Genomic DNA, 19,796 nt, shown 5'->3' with positions numbered 1-19,796 from the left:
AATTGTGCAAAGAAATTCTAAGTTTACAATAAGCTCTGATTAAACTTTTATCGAGTCCTTATGGGCTGCATGTAAATGTACTTACGGGGTCTCCAGTGACACCTGGGGCACCATCGGGTCCTCGTTGTCCTCGAGGTCCAGGGGGTCCCTGGTATGATGAACACATACATCAGTGTGTGTGTGTGTGTGTGTGTGTGTGAGTATGGTTTTACGCCGCTTTAAGCACTATTCCAGCAATATCAAGGCGGGGGACACCAGAAATGGGCTTCACACATTGTGCCCATGTCGGGAATCGAACCCGGGTCTTCGGCGTGACGAGCGAACGCTTTAACCACTAGGCTACCCGGGTTCGGCGTGACGAGCGAACGCTTTAACCACTAGGCTACCCGACCGCCCCCATACATCAGTGACCCACACAAATACAACATAATGTAATGATGTCCCACACGACCTTGTGAATGTATATTTAAAAGCTTATGACAAACGTTGTAATGAATTAAAAGAAATGCATATCAATATTTTCTTGTGCCATCATGGGCCTTAAAATTAATGTCTTCAAAATCAACTCCATTTTCAAATTTAATGAATGAGTGTGTTAGTTTTGTTTTACGTCACTTTTAGCAATATTTCAGTAATATCATGACGGGGGACACAGGAAATGGGCTTCACACATTGTACCCATGTCGGGAATCGAACCCAGGTCTTCGGTGTGAGAAATTGAATCCATGGTTTTGACGTTACGAACAAACGTTTTAAACACCAGGCTACTCTGCTGTCCCTACCAGAGACTGAAAGCAGGCTCAGTGTCCCAAGTAGTCGGGGTACAATGACACACAATCAGCCATGTAGCAGTCCCACCACCCTATACACATAACACTCAGTTTTTCAACTAGCACGAGGTACTAGGAACCTCACCGGGCTGTACTCTACGAGGAACTTAAAGGTCCAGTTCACCTTTTCAGTTAGTTGTACTTTACACTGCTGTAGCTAACTTCCAGTGACATCCCAGTGGGGGACACCAGAAATGGGCAACTATGGGTGGAAGGGTTATGAAAACAAAAGGCAATCATCAACTTTGTAGTTGTATAGACTTACAAATCTGTAGGCGACCTCCTCGAGATCAGCTGATCCAAAATCCACTCTCAGTCCAGGTAGCTGAGGTAAAAAAGAAAAACTGAATAAGTACAAAGTGGTTATTAGAGATGTCTCGATACGACTATCTCCCGATAAGATACACATAACGATACTTTCTTCACAAAACGATATGTATTGATATACAGTAAAGTACGGTTATAATGAACTCAAAGGGACTACTAATTTTAGTTTGTTATAACCGTAGTTCATTATAAGCATATATACAGCATTACTACAGCAAATAGTCTGGACCAAAAAAGTAAGTTCGTTATATCCGTCAGTTCGTTATAAACCTGTAGCTTACTGTACTTAATTTGCAGCAATTTTGAATGAATCATATATTTCATAGGGAATAACACTATTAAACATGTATATGTGCATTGTGCCTTTAACAGTATTTTCTTCTTGAGTTTACAGTTTGTGCCAAAAACTTTGAAGGCTAGAAGCCCAAATTTGGCTCTCAGAATTGCTTTTAGTCGATATTTGTGTAATTGTATGAATTAATATTTCTTAGCTTACTAGACTGAAGTTTACAAGACTTGGGCTACGGACTAGTGGCTGAAGTTACAGACTGGGTTAAGATTTTAGGAAAATGCCATCTTATAAAATTTTACAGATGAACAAACATAGTCAAAACATCAATCTGTAAACCCTAAACATAAAAAGTTACAAACAGAATTATTTCCTTATACATTTTTTAAATGTGACTTACATTTGTTCAGCAATCAATCAAGGTAACTCTGGCCTTGTTAAAAACAACTGAACGGTAAGGTTTTCCTTATAGTTATTGAATTTGGCAGAATAGAAAACAAATTGTGAAGTGAATAATATTATTTTCAGTAATTTCCCAAAGGGTAAAAAATATGTTAACATACTGTAGGTCATTGAATCACTACGACATTTAGACACAAAGTAAAAGGTATCTATGACACAACATTATTTTGTTAAAAATAATTCTACCATAAATTTGGATAATACACGATTGGTCAATCAGAGGTATCAAATCTTAATTACCACCTCTGATTGAAACAGACGATTTGATATCCACATCACCTCAGAAGCTAATACTTATCAAACAGTACTGTTTTCTCAGTCATTGTGGGTAGGAATCTTTAAATAATTATGTTGACAGTACATGTCTTATTACAAATTTAATAAAGCATGGTTAAATCTACAGATAATCTAGCTCTACATTGAAAACCAGTATGCTTAAGACTTGGTCTATTTTTGGCCCAATGGAATAAGTGACATAACACTGGGAGACAGGAACACAAGGGAATTATCCCTATCATGTTCATCATTTCCTTCAGGTTACCTGTCCTGTTACAATAGAGCTCTGGTCGGGTTTCACGGCAGTTGAATTTTTGGCGTTTGAGGATGCCTTCTTGCCCTTCTTCTTCTTCGACTTGAAGGGTCTATCACACTCAGGGGTGTAATATGTGCAGTGGTCGTACGCAGCCTCTGCTCCAGGCACAAAGATCAGGTCCTGGAGGTCTCCCTGGAACACACAAAGTGAGTGAGTGAGTGAATGTTTTAATACACAGTAGTCAGCAATATTCCAGATATATCATCATGGCAGTCGGTAAATAATCATTAGAGCCAATCAAACCAATGGTTGACAGTTGACAGTGCAAACAGGGCATGATGACACAAATCTATCCAGATTGCTTCGTAACCAACTTGTACTCACCAGTTGGTGTTTATGACAACCATAGGTAGAGGAGGCCCATAATGCCTCATATTCCCCTAGACAAGCATTGAGAACCAGAGTGACTTGTAGTCTGGGCATGATGACATGCCATCAGGCTCTCATTGACACATAATCAGGGCATTATGACATGCCATCAGTCTCTCTATGACACGTAATCAGGGCATGGTGACATGTCATCAGTCTCTCTATGACACGTAATCGGGGCATGATGACATGCCAACAGGCCCTCAATGACACGTAATCGGAGCATGATGACATGCCATCAGTCTCTCAATGACACATAATCAGGGCATGATGACATGTCATCAGGCTCTCAATGAAACATAATCAGGGCATGATGACATGCCATCCGTCTCTCAATGACATGTAACCAGGGCGTGATGACATGTCATAAGGCTCTCAATGACACGTAATCAGGGCATTATGACATGCCATCAGGCCCTCAGTGACATGTAATCAGGGCATGGTGACATGTCATCTGGCTCTCAATGACACGTAATCAGGGCATTATGACATGCCAACAGGCCCTCAATGACACATAATCGGGGCATGATGACATGCCATCAAGCACTCAATGACACGTAATCAGGGCATTATGACATGCCATCAGGCTCTCAATGACACGTAATCAGGGCATTATGACATGTCATCAGGCCGTCAATGACACATAATCAGGGCATGATGACATGCCATCAGGGCACGATGACACATATCACCCATGTCACAGAGCCTGACCTCAATCCCCATCTTAGTCAGCTCCTATAACACCCTGCTCTCATCCACTGAGGGATCTTTGCCAAACATGTAAAAATATCTGAAGAATTCCATTTGACAGTTACTTCCCATGAGAGCTCAACCCCGAATGGAAGAGTTTACCAGTTATATAATGGCAAGTCAGCCTGATGTGGGTAACATGGGTATGGTGCTGACAAACCCAAAGAAACATAATCAGAGCGAAGCTAAAATTAAACGAAGATTGTGATCCCTGTTCAATAAATGTGGACTCAATTCATGTTTTTCTTGTAAAGATGAGAGGGACAATTATAAATTTTGACACTGTCTATATTTTGAACCCAGTTAAGTTTGTAATTTTGTTGTAACTTTTATTCTTGGAGGTTTTTGTTTGGTTTGTTTTTTGTCTCTGTTTTGTCTTTTGCCATTCTGACCATAAAAATACACACAAGAAACTAAATAAGTCAGCCCTTGGTGGTGTCTATCCTTATCGTATTAAGGCACTTTTCCACAAAGTGACCACAGAGTGACAACTAACTTTAGTCGATGCTAAATGATGTCATGATGGCCATAATGAAATTCACTTTGTGAGTGAGTGAGTAGTGTTTTACGCCACTTTAAGCAATATTTCAGTAATATCATCGTGTGGGACACCAGAAATGGGCTTCACACATTGTACCCATGTCGGGAATCGAACCCAGGTCTTCGGTGTGAGAAATTGAATCCATGGCTTTGACGTTACGAACAAACGTTTTAAACACCGGGCTACCCTGCTGTCCCTACCAGAGACTGAAAGCAGGCTCAGTGTCCCAAGTAGTTGGGGTACAATGACACGCAATCAGCCATGTAGCAGTCCCACCACCCTATACACATAACACTCTGTTTTTCCACAAGCACGAGGTCCTGGGAACCTCACCGGGCTGTACTCTACGAGGAACTTAAAGGTCCAATTCACCTTTTCGAGCAAACGCTTTAACCACTAGGCTACCCGACCACCCCCTATTCACTTCGTGAGACAGGGCCCATAAGTAAATTAATTCATATAATGAAGTTTGGGCAGTTGAAGACCAATTCTAACCCAGACCTTCACAAGTGCAGTTTGTTAACTTACTGTAAATATTTCTTCTTCAAATAGCTGATGTCCAACAAATATGACTCCATTGGATGCAAATTCTGCAGGTAGGGTTCTCTTGAGTGGAATGGTATCTAGTTGTACACAGTTGTGAAGCACTGTCAGAGCATCTCCTTTCACACTGATTGATACTCGCTGCCAACTGGAATACAAACAACCAGTCTGTCACACGTGTGATACGATGATATATCACAGGAGCCACTTGACCAATGGGCTTTCATCATCCAAGGTTCAAACAGAAATGGAACACTAAATTTCAAGGCCTTTTCAAGGCTTTTCAAGGCCAACTGTCATTGTCAAGGCATTTTTAGTTGAGTTATTAGCCTTAGTGTGCCAATATTTTATCAAATCCAGGAAACTATATATTAGTAGTAGTATGACCATCACACAAATTTTTACAAGGATTATTCTTCACCCAACAGCCATGAATTTTTCACGGTCTTTGGCACACAAATCTTTCACTGTGATACATCTCACTTAAACATCTTTGGTTCATATATTTTTGTGTGATTTAATACTTTGATTAAAAGGTATATGTCATAATGTACAAGTTCAAGGCTTTTCAAGCTATTTTGGAGATTTTCAAGGCTTTTCAAGGTTGACACTAAAAATCAAGGCTTTTCAAGAGGGACCTCAAAATTCAAGGCTTTTTCAAGCCTGTACGAACTCTGTTATCTTTTACTATATGAATGAGTTTTAAAGTGAATCATCACAGACCCGCCATCCAGGCCATTTCAGTCGACTTTCACAACAAGCATAGTTACAACTGGGACCGATTCTACTTCATACTTTTCACATAGCAATCTTGGGTGACCAAAACCAAATAAGACTTCTGTAATTGGGATGGTCATTACCAATGAGCAAAAAATATCCATGAAATTATCAAAAAGCCTACACTTAAAATTAAAAGCTGGCAAGTTTATAAAACATAGAACAAAAACCACTTACAATCCATCATTTAGCGTCATATTTAAAATGGGTGATGCATCGGGTCCTGGCTTGCCCTTTTTGTCAGTAAACGTAAATTTGACCTCATCTCCGACCGACAGTGACATGAGTTCCTGGGCCTCCTTGTCACTGTATATAGTAAATAGCTTGCCCTGAACGCCTTCATCAGCTCTGAATGTTGCAATGATGGAAAAGTCAGCTGGAAATCCATCTAAAAATCAGGAACAAACACAGATGAGCAGATAGTAATTTGCATGAATTCAATAGGGGACTGAATTAATTATAACTTAATTAAAAACAAATCTGGATAAAATAATTGTCTTCAAATTGATATAGTGAAAAGATTCAAAGAAAAGATTTTTGTAAATAAATTACAAAAGTACAAAGTTGCTATGTTAAAAATTATGTAATGGCCGAAACTAAAAACTAAGGCTAAAAAAAAATATTCTTGGTTCTCAGGCACCGCCGCATCATCATAAAGTCCGGCGCACCTTTCGTTTTTATTTCCATTTTCAAAAATAAATATCCTTAAATCCTCGAACACACGACCTCAACTGTGAAATGCTACAATACTTAAAAACAATGCAGTCCAATATAACGAGCAGTTATGTGCAGTTATATAAAAGGACACATATTTCCTCAAGAACTATTGAAAAACACTTACATGGGAAGACTTTTTGTATCTGCGTGTTGAGCTGTGAGTCTGGTCCAATTCGCCATCCCCAGTCATCTTCAATTGTTCCGCCTTTCTGAGGTCGATCCCAACAAATTCCTGTTACATTCTCTACTGTAATTTCATCAAATTCATCTTCGGCCCATGTAAACCGATTTATGTCCACACTATCTAAAAGATCAACGCCACCTGAAAGAGAGAAAAGATGTTTGTAAACAAGAATTTCAACTACTACAGGTTGGTTCACAGGTTACAGACGATTTCTAAACGCCCAGTGACATCATCCTATTGTTGTATTTGTAGTTTTCTCCTTTAAGCAAGTACTAGGACTCAATCCAGTTGAAATCCGGGAGAGACTTTGAATAGGCATAGGTTCGGGGAGTTTCTACTGCAGTCACCTGGACGTGGGAGCTACTAATGATGAATAAAAACGTGGCATCAATATGATTCTTCAAAAATATTATGAGAAACTTTTGGACAATATTTGTATACAATGAATATGATTCCATCATCATGTGAAGACCCTGCTGTGACCTTCACCTTCATGGGTGTTGCCTGCAGAACATTTTCACTCATGACAAGGCGACACCCAGTGTCTTCTCCTGTACTCTATGATTATTAATAACAGACTTTTGATTCAATAAAGTGTATCAAGGACTCACTCAATCAAGGCAGCCATTTTGAAATTAGATATACACTATTCGACGTAATAAGCACCCAGGGTGCTCTCAAAATTAGAAATAGGGGGCTGTTATTGGAATATTATTTTGGTGAAAAAAGTTCGTAAATTTTATGGTTTATGCTCACAGCCTGAAATATTTATATACGACATATATATTTTCCACGATTTAATTGCCCATAATTAAGGGTGCATATAATACACGAGTGCGTATTATACATGAATAAATAAGTCTTGTGTACACTGATCAATCGGAAAGGGTGCTAATTGAGATTGTTCACTTGCCAATATATTAGCAAATATCGCCGTGGGCGCTTATTACGTCGAATACAGTATGCCAGATTCATATTTACAAGAGTAATGTTGAATTCAAGCTCATGTGCTGGAGACATTTTGGGCTAAGTTGGTGATAAGAGAGACTTTGACGATGACAGAGACATGACTTTCAAGGCAAGGCTTAGTGGCGATTAAGGTACAGGAACAAATGGGTGGAGATGGTTTACTGCAGAGGAGGATGTGTGCACTACAGATGTCTAGTGGAGCCAGATGGACTGAGCCTGTGGTTCCCCTCGCACACATTGTGGTCCCTATTGGACATGATGTGTTAAGTTATAGCTGTTGAGATAAGGCTATGAGTTACATGTGCTACAGGAGCTCCGGCCTTTGGTTTCTACGTTTCACAACTTCTTAGGTACAATCTCACCATGAAGATTTCAAAGAGTATCATACAACTCTTGCTCAAAAGTTGTTACAGCATCAAGGCCAAAGGTTTACTTTCAAACATTTTATGGTAGAATTGTGGACATCATTTCTAAATTTGATGCATAAGGGCCAAAAATGATGTCGGATGCAATGTGTTCATATGGTTTTCAGGTGAACACTTGATTTGCCTTTGCATGTGTTTGTGATGGGTGCCACCAGTGAGGCAGGATACGCTCATCTTTTTGCTTACACCTCGTATGTGTAAGTATCATCACCATTTGAAAGTGATTCGTAAACACATGCTTATGATATGGTCGGAATCATCTAATGGGCTCTGCTTTTACAGAAATTTCGTATGATTATGGAAAGTGTTTTGTGTTTCTATTTACAGTGTATGTGTAAAGGTGTCAATTTGGATAAGTGTAAATTCAAAGTAAGTGTAAGAGTAACACTTAGTGTAAGAATAAGAGTAACACTTCGTGTAAGTGTAAGAGTAACACTTAGTGTAAGAGTAAGAGTAACACTTAGTGTAAGAGTAACACTTAGTGTTAGTGTAAGTGAGTGAGTGAGTGAGTTTATGCTTTACGTCACATCGGCAATATTTCAGCCATATCGTGACGAGTTAGTGTAAGAGTAACACTTAGTGTAAGTGTAAGAGTAACACTTAGTGTAAGTGTAAGAGTAACACTTGGTGTAAGTGTAAGAGTAACACTTCGTGTAAGTGTAAGAGTAACACTTATTGTAAGTGTAAGAGTAACACTTGGTGTAAGTGTAAGAGTAACACTTGGTGTAAGTGTAAGAGTAACACTTCGTGTAAGTGTAAGAGTAACACTTAGTGTAAGAGTAACACTTCGTGTAAGTGTAAGAGTAACACTTAGTGTAAGAGTAACACTTAGTGTAAGAGTAACACTTCGTGTAAGTGTAAGAGTAACACTTAGTGTAAGTGTAAGAGTAACACTTGGTGTAAGTGTAAGAGTAACACTTCGTGTAAGTGTAAGAGTAACACTTATTGTAAGTGTAAGTGTAACACTTAGTGTAAGAGTAAGAGTAACACTTAGTGTAAGTGTAAGAGTAACACTTCGTGTAAGTGTAAGAGTAACACTTCGTGTAAGTGTAAGAGTAACACTTAGTGTAAGTGTAAGTGTAAGAGTAACACTTAGTGTAAGTGTAAGTGTAACACTTCTTGTAAGTGTAAGAGTAACACTTAGTGTAAGTGTAAGTGTAACACTTCGTGTAAGTGTAAGAGTAACACTTAGTGTAAGTGTAACACTTAGTGTAAGTGTAAGAGTAACACTTGGTGTAAGTGTAAGTGTAACACTTAGTGTAAGTGTAAAAGTAACACTTGGTGTAAGAGTAAGAGTAACACTTAGTGTTAGTGTAAGTGTAACACTTAGTGTTAGTGTAAGAGTAACACTTGGTGTAAGAGTAAGAGTAACACTTAGTGTTAGTGTAAGAGTAACACTTGGTGTAAGAGTAAGAGTAACACTTAGTGTAAGTGTAACACTTAGTGTAAGTGTAAGAGTAACACTTGGTGTAAGTGTAAGTGTAACACTTAGTGTAAGTGTAAAAGTAACACTTGGTGTAAGAGTAAGAGTAACACTTAGTGTTAGTGTAAGTGTAACACTTAGTGTTAGTGTAAGAGTAACACTTGGTGTAAGAGTAAGAGTAACACTTAGTGTTAGTGTAAGAGTAACACTTGGTGTAAGAGTAAGAGTAACACTTAGTGTTAGTGTAAGTGTAACACTAAGTGTAAGAGAAAGAGTAACACTTAGTGTAAGTGTAAGTGTAACACTTAGTGTAAGTGTAAGAGTAACACTTAGTGTAAGTGTAAGAGTAACACTAAGTGTAAGAGTAAGAGTAACACTAAGTGTAAGAGTAACACTTATTGTAAGTGTAAGAGTAACACATAGTGTAAGTGTAAGAGTAACACTTAGTGTAAGTGTAAAAGTAACACTTGGTGTAAGAGTAAGAGTAACACTTAGTGTTAGTGTAAGTGTAACACTTAGTGTTAGTGTAAGAGTAACACTTGGTGTAAGAGTAAGAGTAACACTTAGTGTTAGTGTAAGAGTAACACTTGGTGTAAGTGTAAGTGTAACACTTAGTGTAAGAGTAAGAGTAACACTTAGTGTAAGTGTAAGTGTAACACTTAGTGTAAGAGTAAGAGTAACACTAAGTGTAAGTGTAACACTTAGTGTAAGTGTAACACTTAGTGTTAGTGTAAGAGTAACACTAAGTGTAAGTGTAAGTGTAACACTAAGTGTAAGAGTAACACTTAGTGTAAGAGTTAGAGTAACACTTAGTGTAAGTGTAGGACTTAGACTTAGTCTATGTGTAAGATGTAGTGTAAGAGTAAGACTTAGGGTAAGCATTAGAGTAACACTTAGTGTAAGAGTAAGACTTAGTGTAAGAGTAAGACTTAGTGTAAGAGTAAAACATAAAACCTAATGTTAGTGTAAGAGTAATGCTTAGCGTAAGTGTAAGAGCCAATTAAGACTTAGTCTAAATGTAAGTGTATTAAAGTGTAAGAGTAAGACTGAGTGCAAGTGTTAATCTTTGAAACAGCAAAACTACAAAACATAAAAGAAATATATCAAAATATTTAGAAATAACATCAAATTAACCTTGGAATTCCTTTTTTAACCCCCAAGATTCCTAACAGTGCAGCAAGACAGATGTCCTGTGGGGAGCTCTGGCTATTTGGTGAAGGAGCATGCTTCCATTCCAAACACTGGGTTCCCCTGTGTGAGGGGCAGGTGAGACAAAACACATGGCAAGTTGGGACAAGATCAGCAACACTCCAAACTATCAGGGCAATGCGAATGTGTTGAATGTGCAAGGTACATTTGTTCAAGCTACCTGATAAGACCTTCCATAAACACAGGTGAGTATTACAATGTAATCAGTTACAAAATATCACAATGAATTACAAATTTGAATGAATTCTGTTGTACAATGCTTCTAACAGTATTGCAGTTATATCATGGCGTGTCATCTCAAAGTGGGAGGAAAGCCTGAAGTGATGCAGGTGTCAGATGTTTACCACTCAAATGAAACCAATGAACATGAGTATGGTGCCAGCAAACCAAAGATCTTAATCAGGTTAAATATGGGTGTGAACCCACAGTGATCAGATCCAGGCATACCCAAGGGACACAACCCTGATTAACAACTTGTCACATCTTAGAAGATGTCATCCATGCCTCTTAAGTGTAGGATTGATTTGCAACATGTAAAAGTTGAATATTGTTCAAAGAGGAAACATTTTTACGGACTTAACCTGCTTGTCAATTATCTATTAATTTGTATATAAATGTACTATTCAGAATTTGGGGATGTAATACTGTTCACATCATACAGGTAAGAACAACATTTTCTTAAAGTGAGTGTGCCTATTCTTCGGAAAGTCATTTAGGCAGCTGTTAACAAATTCGTAAGAGGCAACTAAAGGGATTGGGTGGTCAGGCTCACTGACTTGGTTGATGCATGTCATCAATCCCAATTGCATGGATCGATGCTCATGATATTAATCACGGGATTGTCTGGTCCAGACTCGATTATTTACAGACCGCCGTCATATAGCTGGAATAATGCTGAGTGGAGCATTAAACAACAAACCAACCAATCTTGCTGTGGAATATAAGATGATATACCCCACAACATTAAGAAATAACAGGTTGGTAACACTGAATAGACTTATATCCTACACAAACTTCAAAAGACCAATACCTGCCAAAAAGCCTGGTTCAGTATCAAACCATCGGTATGTAATATACTCCTGAACTGTGGCCTCATCGTGACAGAGGACCGGGTTCAATTATTCCACATGGTTCCAATGTATGGACTCCATTTTGTGTACCCTGGTGTGATATTTCTGGAATATTGCAAAGAGCAGCATAAAACTCTACACACTCACTCACTCTCACTCACTCACTCACTCTTATCTTAAATACAATGTATATGTCCAACTCTTAAAATCTTAAGTATTTCATAAAGTCTTTAATGATTGGACCACTAGGTGTCATGGGATTATGAACTCAAAACACGATGAACAGAACATGAATATTTCAACCAAGAATTCAGGGGGAAGTAGAAAACGGTACATTGCACGTTTGTGGTGTTTGAATGGAATCGATCAGCATCTGATCAGTCCCATGCGTGTGGAATACACAAACAATGTTGATGAACCTCCAAACAGTGTAAACATACAACAGAGGGGAACACACAAATAACCAGACACCCCACCTGGGGGGGATCAAGGCTCGTGGCTGTGGGATGACATTTGACATACCATATTCAACGTAATAAGCGCCCCGCTCTAATAAGCGCCCACGGCGATATTTGCTAATATATTGGCTAGTGAACAAACCCAATTAGCACCCCTTCCGATTGATCAATGTACACAAGACTTATTTATTCACGTATTATACGCACTTGTGTGTTATATACACCCTTAATTATGGGCAAATAAATTCTTGAAAAATATATCTATAAACACTCAGGCTGTGAGCATAAACCAAGAAATTTATCTTTTAACTATGGTTTTTTCACCAAAATAATATTTAAATAAGAGCTCCCTACTTCTTATTTTGAGTAATATTTGTAATATTACGTCGAATACAGTATTACATACACATCCAGCTGAAATAGGTCACTGGTCAATGCCCCATGATATCTGTGACGGGATTTGAACCTAATGATGTTAGATTTCACAAGTCTCTAAGGCTATCATTAGTAGTTCAAATCATAATTTCTAGATTATGTAAATAATAAGAACCAGTTGTTCCCATTCGAGACTGGAGTCTGTACTGTCTAGACTTGCCTATGTGGAGCATAGAGTGAGTGAGTGAGTGAGTATGGTTTTACGCCGCTTTTAGCAATATTCCAGCAATATCACGGTGGGGGACACCAGAAATGGGCTTCACACATTGTACCCATGTCGGGAATCGAACCCGGGTCTTCGGCGTGACAAGCGAACGCTTTAACCACTAGGCTACCCGACCGCCCTGTGGAGCATAGAATAACTACACATCCATGGACTTATCTTTCAGTACAGCCTAGGAGCAATGCTATTAATGATGTATATGTAGCAGGGTGTGGAGTCTCCTACAGATGACAGCCTTACCTTGTCAGCTTTCTGTCGGGGTTAACCTCTTTGGTCATGTGGACAAGGAGTCCGACCTCGGTCAGAAGGTCCGTGGTTCGAATCCCATCACGGGACTCAGAAATTTTATGGCCGCTACATTGGCGCCCAACGTGGGGCTGAGCACGTTCATATTAAATTTGAGCAAAATAAGCCTCAGTACCCTACTATGCGGCCCGGGACGTGCCTTCTGTTTACATATACAATTCCATTTTCCAGGAGATATTTTGTATCTTTCCATGATACACAACACTGACTCTCATATGTTAAGTGTATGTTTGAATAGAATGACGTATCTGATTGTCCCTATCAAAAGTTTAGTTGTACATGTCATGCCTTCGTGGCAGGAGAGTGAGTGAGTGAGTGAGTTGGGTTTAATGCCACTTTGGACAGTATTTCAGTTATAACATGGACTGTCACCTTGATGAGGGAAGAAAGACACAGGTCTTAGATGAAGCGAGTGAAATCTACAAACCTGACTAAAAGAAACATAATCAGAGCGGATCTGTGATTCGAACTCATGGTCATAGGATTCTGGCATACCACAAAGGGACACAACTCTGTACAGATAATTGTTGTGACTGTGATGACTTGGTCACTCTTTCCCATTGGCAGGAGAAAAAAAAAAAAATCTTATCCACAGAAAATATTTGTTGCGTATTTGTTTATGATAGAAATGGGATATACAAGGAATATATATCCGATTTGATGATGGAAGTGGGATATACAAGGAAAATATCTCCCAATTGATGATGGAAGTGGGATATACAAGAAATATATCTCCCTTTTGATGATAAAAGTGGGATATACAAGGAACATATCTCTCATTTGAAGACAGAAGTGTGAAAACATATTAACAAATGATTATGTTATGTTTTCATTCATTTAACCTTTGTCTACCAAATATATGAATGTTTAGCCTGCACACACCCTCTAGGTTCACATATGTAAATATATCCTTTGGCAAGAAGAAATATGTACATCCCGATTCCGTTGAAAACAATGATATGAACCAACACATAGCACAGCCAGAGAATGGGGGATTATTTTGCTTGAAAGGTCATTCCACTTTAAACCATGGCCACCCATGCTTCTGAAGAGAAAACAGCCCATCATGGCAGGACAAACCATGGCCTTCCTTCACATTCCTTGTGACCTTAAGAACCCCTTAGACTATTAGGCACTTGATGCAATGTCATAATGAAAGTTGACAAAAATAAACACATGTTTGGTAGACGTTGAGAATGGTTGCCAGGTGACCCACATTCCACAGACATGTCAAAGCTATTATACTGTGTTCACAACCTAAAGTGCAGGACAAGAAAAGTATACACTTGAAAACTGGATTTGACCAAACAATTACAAACGTTATCAAAACCTTACTAGACTGACCTGTTATGAGATATAGGGCTGGGACGATACACCAACAGTGCGATCCGATAAATATCACGACACCTTGTTCATGATCCGATAATTAACACAATTCTTGTATGTGCTCTTATCTGTGGTGTGTAAGCCATCTTTATCATAGACAGGATAGTCAAATACCTGGCACACTGACGATTTACATTTGGCAGTGGCAAGTATGACGCAATGGTTTAAAATATTTTCTTTTTCACTACTAATTAGTGTTTGGTGTAACAGCCATTAAAGTAAACGTGAGGTATGAATCGATATTTGTTACTTAGTGTGAAGATAAAGATAAATACTTGTATCGGGAAGTAAAATATCGCGATCCACCGATGCATTGTCCTACCTCTGTGAGATACTGCAAACATAACTATGCTACCCGTAACAAATATATCATCATCGAAAAACCCTTTCTTGTTTGTTTCATTTTCAGCCAACATCAAACATGGGTGTATACTGTCTTTTGTCCAGCAGTTGAGAGTGAATCAAGTTACACATATTTGTGTTCTACATTCTACATTCTACATATCCACAAGAACTGATTTATTATATTTATTTTTATTAAATACAAATCTCATAAATATTTGTCTGAATGCTTCATTCACTTAAAGGTTAGAATAGGTCTTCAGCAACCCATGCTTGCCGTAAAAGGCAAGTATACTTGTCATTAGAGGGATCAGGTGGTCCGGCTCGCTGACTTGGTTGATACATGTCATCGATCCCAATTGCGTTGATCGATGCTCATGATATCAATCACTGGATTGTCTGAACAGACTCAATTATTTACAGACCGCCGTCATAAAGCTGGAATATTGATGAGTGCGGCGTTAAACAACAAACAAACCAACAAACAAACATTCACTTAAAAATGAAAAGACTGATTAGAAAGTGACATGACCCCCAGCGGTACCCCTCCCCCATGATCTCCACACAGGGAGGTTTCCTATTAAAGTACAATATCTGATTTTAATTACATTGGGCATTCGGTGTCATTTTCAAATTCACATTTCAGCAGTTTCTTCCATGCCTTCCTAGCCTTAACTGGCTCATGGCTTCAGGCAGGACGCCACACACTCTTACTCCCCTGTTCCCACTTCAAACGCTAACATTTTCTTTTTTCATTATCATGAGATGATCTAGCGTTTCAGTGCAAGAGCATGGCTTTCAAACTATTCCAGTTAAGGGCATTCACCTCCCTGCATCAATACACAACTGGATGTCCTTCTTTTACGTCAACACAAAGTGTTCAGATTTGAAAGCAGCTTCCATCCAGGCCTATTTACAGCTGTTTATTTCTACAACATGATGCCTCTATTGCTTTCCCTGGTACATGCAATCGAAAGGCACCACCCCATTCCCAGGACATAAATATTTGAATTCTGATCTCAGAAGACAGTCACCCTTCCTGGCAGATATTTCTTTCTGGCTATTAGGACCGACCAATTTAAATATTTGTTTGTGCTGCCTGTGAAGACCAGGCTTAGAATGGGTCTTCATCAACACAGGCAACTAACGGGATCGGGTGGTCAGGCCTGCTGACTTGGTTGATGCACGTCATCGTATCCCAATTCCGTGCATCGATGCTCATGATGTCAATCCCTGGATTGTCTGGTCCAGACTTGACCATTTACAGACCGCCTCACACAGCTGGAATATTGCTGAGTGCACCATTAAACAACAAACAAACAAACAAATTTGTTTGTGCAGAGGAGCTTACCCTACCATATTCCAAAAGTAAGATAAAAATAATCAAAAATCCTGAATTTGATTGAAACAATGTTTTTGTTTGTATTTTGTTCTAAAGATTTTTCAAGGAACCCCGAAATTTTTATATATATTTTTTGGTCTCTTGCTTTCAGATTAACTAACTAAAGTAATCAAGAAAATAAATTAGTTTTGCTTCTTTTTTAAAATTTGGATACCCTATTGCCCCTCCTTACCCGAGAGAGAAAGTCTGAGAGATTTGCAAACCACAGCAATAAACCGTCTACACTTTCTGTCTGCATGCACTTTTAACGTCTGCTGCTTGACATGCAGCCTCCATAATGTGTCGTCTGCTTTGGCTGTGAGCGGAAACCATTCACACTTCCATTCGGAATTCACACACATATGAAAACAACCGCACTGGGTGCCTCCCTATGAATCCAATGCTTAACATGTAGAGTCAACAGTTTCCAAACAGCTCAAATTGGCCCCCACTGTTGTTTGTCCTGCCATGGACTGTCTCCCAGTTCATACAGCTAGTCCTACAGTTGTGTTGGTGCATGTGGCTTTGTCATTGAAAATCTGAAGGAAATATTATTACATTACTACTCATCATTTGCTAAGGATCAAAATAGTCATCTTTAGGTAAGGGAGTGGTCCTTAGCAAACATTGAGAAGTATATTTATCACATCTGTGACCATTTCTCAAACAAAGAATAGATTTCCTTCCGGTACAACTCCTGGATGATGGTTCTTGTGCTGAAGCAGAACTGCTTTGGTCAATTGGTAAACTAGTGTATCAGTAATTATATAACAATTTCTGTGCAAAGTGAAAAATAACTCAGTTAAAATTCCTCAAAGTTTTTTTTCATGTCCTCCGATTTTGTCCCAGTTTCCAAGAACTTTTCTGTCACCATGGTCCGCAATTTGATGATGGATGTCCTTTTGGTTTTTATGAGCAAGGGCCATTTCAAGAAGGCAAATGTTGTCCAATGTGCTGTGCAATGTGACTATTTCTGTTCACTCCAATATTGTAATGTGTCCCAGTTTCTGCTGTGTGATCTAGTGAAGAAATCACCTTGGTTTCCCTGAGCAAAGGACTTTAGAGGAAGGAAAATGTCCAAACAAACTTCAACTTTTCAAATAAAAGTGGTTGAACAGAAAATATCACTTGAAGTCTCCTTATTTTCTACATAGCCTATATCTGTATTTATTCCATGAGCACCACAAGGATTGAAGACTATTCTCTCAACTATTGTAGTGTCTCTATAGCCTAGGCTATAACTATATTTATTCCATGAGCAACACATAGATTAAAGGCTATTCTTTCAACTATTGTAGTGTCTCTATAGCCTAGGCTATAACTATATTTATTCCATGAGCAACACACAGATTAAAGGCTATTCTTTCAGCTATTGTAGTGTCTCTATAGCCTAGGCTATATCTTTATTTATTCCATGAGCAACACACACATTGAAGGCTATTCTCTCAAGTATTGTAGTGTCTCTATAGCCTAGGCTATATCTTTATTTATTCCATGAGCAACACACACATTGAAGGCTATTCTCTCAAGTATTGTAGTGTCTCTATAGCCTAGGCTATATCTTTATTTATTCCATGAGCAACGCACAGATTGAAGGATATTCTCTCAACTATTGTAGTGTCTCTATAGCTTAGGCTATACCTGTATTTTTTCCACGAGGTGAAAATCAAAATATATGTTCATAACCCTCACAAACTAAATATACCAATAGGAATACACAAATGGCCCTAAAAGAATTTTGAACATGGCTGTTTCTTAAATATCACAAAGAAACAGTCAACGTAGTTTGACTCCAGACAGATATCATAGGGCACGGCGCACCTGCATCAACACGCCGCTCTGTAACAGATCAAGACAATGTTCCTGAAACTCCATGTATAGATAAACATTATGACACACCTCTAGGTAATTGGCCTCAAAATGACCGAAATTAACTTCCTGGCTACAGGAAGTGTCTAAACAGACATGTGCAATACAGCCACTACTTGGCGACACCAACATGTGGATGCTGGGCTTTGCTGCCTACCCACGTAGTCATTCTTACAGACACCTGCCCTACGAAAAGCAAATATGTCAGATTAAATCAGTTTCTCATGACAGAGGGGACACGGGTGGCCAAGTGGTCTAAGGTGCCACAATATGCTGTGCAGAGATGCATCCCTTGGGTAAACCAGAAATGATTGTGGGTTCAAATCTTAAGAAGTGCCCCTTTCCCAGAGGTGAGGTGAGGTGAAATGGGGTTTAACGTCGCGTCCAAGATTATTGCACTTATATAGCGACGTGCATATACATGTGTGTGTGGCTGCTTGTACTAGTCCAGACTGATGCCGATTTATAGTGCTAGCCCACTGAGATACCATGCCACAGTACATGAATTCCCCACTCAGACACAGTATACTGACTCCGAGCCAACCAGTCCTTGTTTTAGCCCCTTACTGCCGAGCGCCAGACAGGGTTACAACAAGTACCTACATTTACATCTTTTGGTATGATGTGGGCGGATGCTCTACCACTAGACCACGGAGGCAGTCTCCCTTTCTAAGACCAAACAATTGTTCTTTATTGACACACACAGCAATATTCCAGACCAGACACTGAATCCTGTGAATGATATTGTGTCACCATGTCTGACCACTGGATCCATTTGGGCACTTCTATGACCAGCATAGGTTGCTGGTGACCGATTCCAATCCCATTGGGGTAACTCAGTATAGACATGCAAGGGTCTTGACCATGTTTTGTCAGCACCATACCTGTGCTCGTTTTTCACCGAAGTGGTAAACGTCTGAGACCTGCATCACTTCGGGCTTTCCTCCCACATTAAGCTTACAAGCCGCAATATAATTGTAATACTGTTAAAAGCGGTGTTAAACCCAACTCACTCACTCACTCTTGACCATGTACACAAAGAGTGAGTGAATGTTGTTTTGTGATGAATCAGCAATGTTCCAGTTTTATCACAGTAGTCTGTAAACAATCAGGTCTGGACATTAGAGATGTAACAATATGGTAGGGCTGCAATACGATACATATCTCGATACTATAGGTGCGATGCGATTCATATCCCCATACATAACTTGATATTCTTTCTTTTTGCACATAAATCATAAACCTGAATCATTTCTTTTATAACTTTCAGAGAGCAAGGATGGGATATTGAAGGACAGAAACATATAGCCTAGAGGGCACTGGGAATTATGCTGTTTATAGACAACTTGGAAATTCTAGAGAATGTGCGTAAACTGGTTCTTGAACAGTTTCTGTTATTATCCACGTGTTTTTACAAAAATATGACATGTAATGTAATGATTCGTATGTATTGCGATACAGGGGTTCTAAATCAATGTATTGGATCATGGGACTTGTACTGCTGTATCGTGAGACCCCTACTGGACAGAAGAAGTTAACTCTATGACCATCAACCCACAAATGGGAAGGACACAGTCCTCTAGGTCAAGTCAGCTCAGACAATTCCTTGCTCAGACTCCCACAAATTTGTAATTATAAAATGTCACTGTCAGAGAATTATCAGTCTTGATTATCTGCCGAAACAGATTCCACTGATCTTAAAAGACAAAATGGAGGTGAAAATTATATGAATGGATCACTGGAAATCAGTGATGACACCAGGTGTTTAGGAAACGGGTAAGCATGTCCCGCCCTACCGGCAGCACCCGCCACTCACACCATTTTCAATTCATCAAAAGTATTGAAGTGTTTGTTTGTGCCCGCCATACGACTGCAGCCTGTAACAAACGAGTCTTGACCACACAAGTAATCTGGTGACA

General features: G+C 39.1%; 1 protein-coding gene across 1 annotated transcript in view; it reads right to left on the bottom strand.

Annotated features, from left to right (window-relative positions):
- Positions 1–19,796, bottom strand: part of LOC139459873 (collagen alpha-1(V) chain-like) — a 97,012-nt gene that overhangs the window by 53,408 nt on the left and 23,808 nt on the right. The window contains exons 2-7 of the mRNA XM_071241584.1: positions 6,322–6,519; positions 5,658–5,868; positions 4,689–4,851; positions 2,450–2,632; positions 1,096–1,155; positions 86–148 (exon numbers count right to left, since the gene is read on the bottom strand). Coding sequence (XP_071097685.1) covers positions 86–148; positions 1,096–1,155; positions 2,450–2,632; positions 4,689–4,851; positions 5,658–5,868; positions 6,322–6,519 — 878 coding nt within the window. The remainder of the gene's footprint in view (positions 1–85; positions 149–1,095; positions 1,156–2,449; positions 2,633–4,688; positions 4,852–5,657; positions 5,869–6,321; positions 6,520–19,796) is intronic.

The sequence above is a fragment of the Haliotis cracherodii genome, unplaced genomic scaffold (genome assembly GCF_022045235.1).
Source record: "Haliotis cracherodii isolate W230 unplaced genomic scaffold, xgHalCrac1.p SCAF_13, whole genome shotgun sequence".
Taxonomy (NCBI): Eukaryota; Metazoa; Mollusca; class Gastropoda; order Lepetellida; family Haliotidae; genus Haliotis; species Haliotis cracherodii.
Note: the sequence above shows the minus strand (reverse complement) of the source record. Positions and strands in the feature narration are given on the sequence as shown.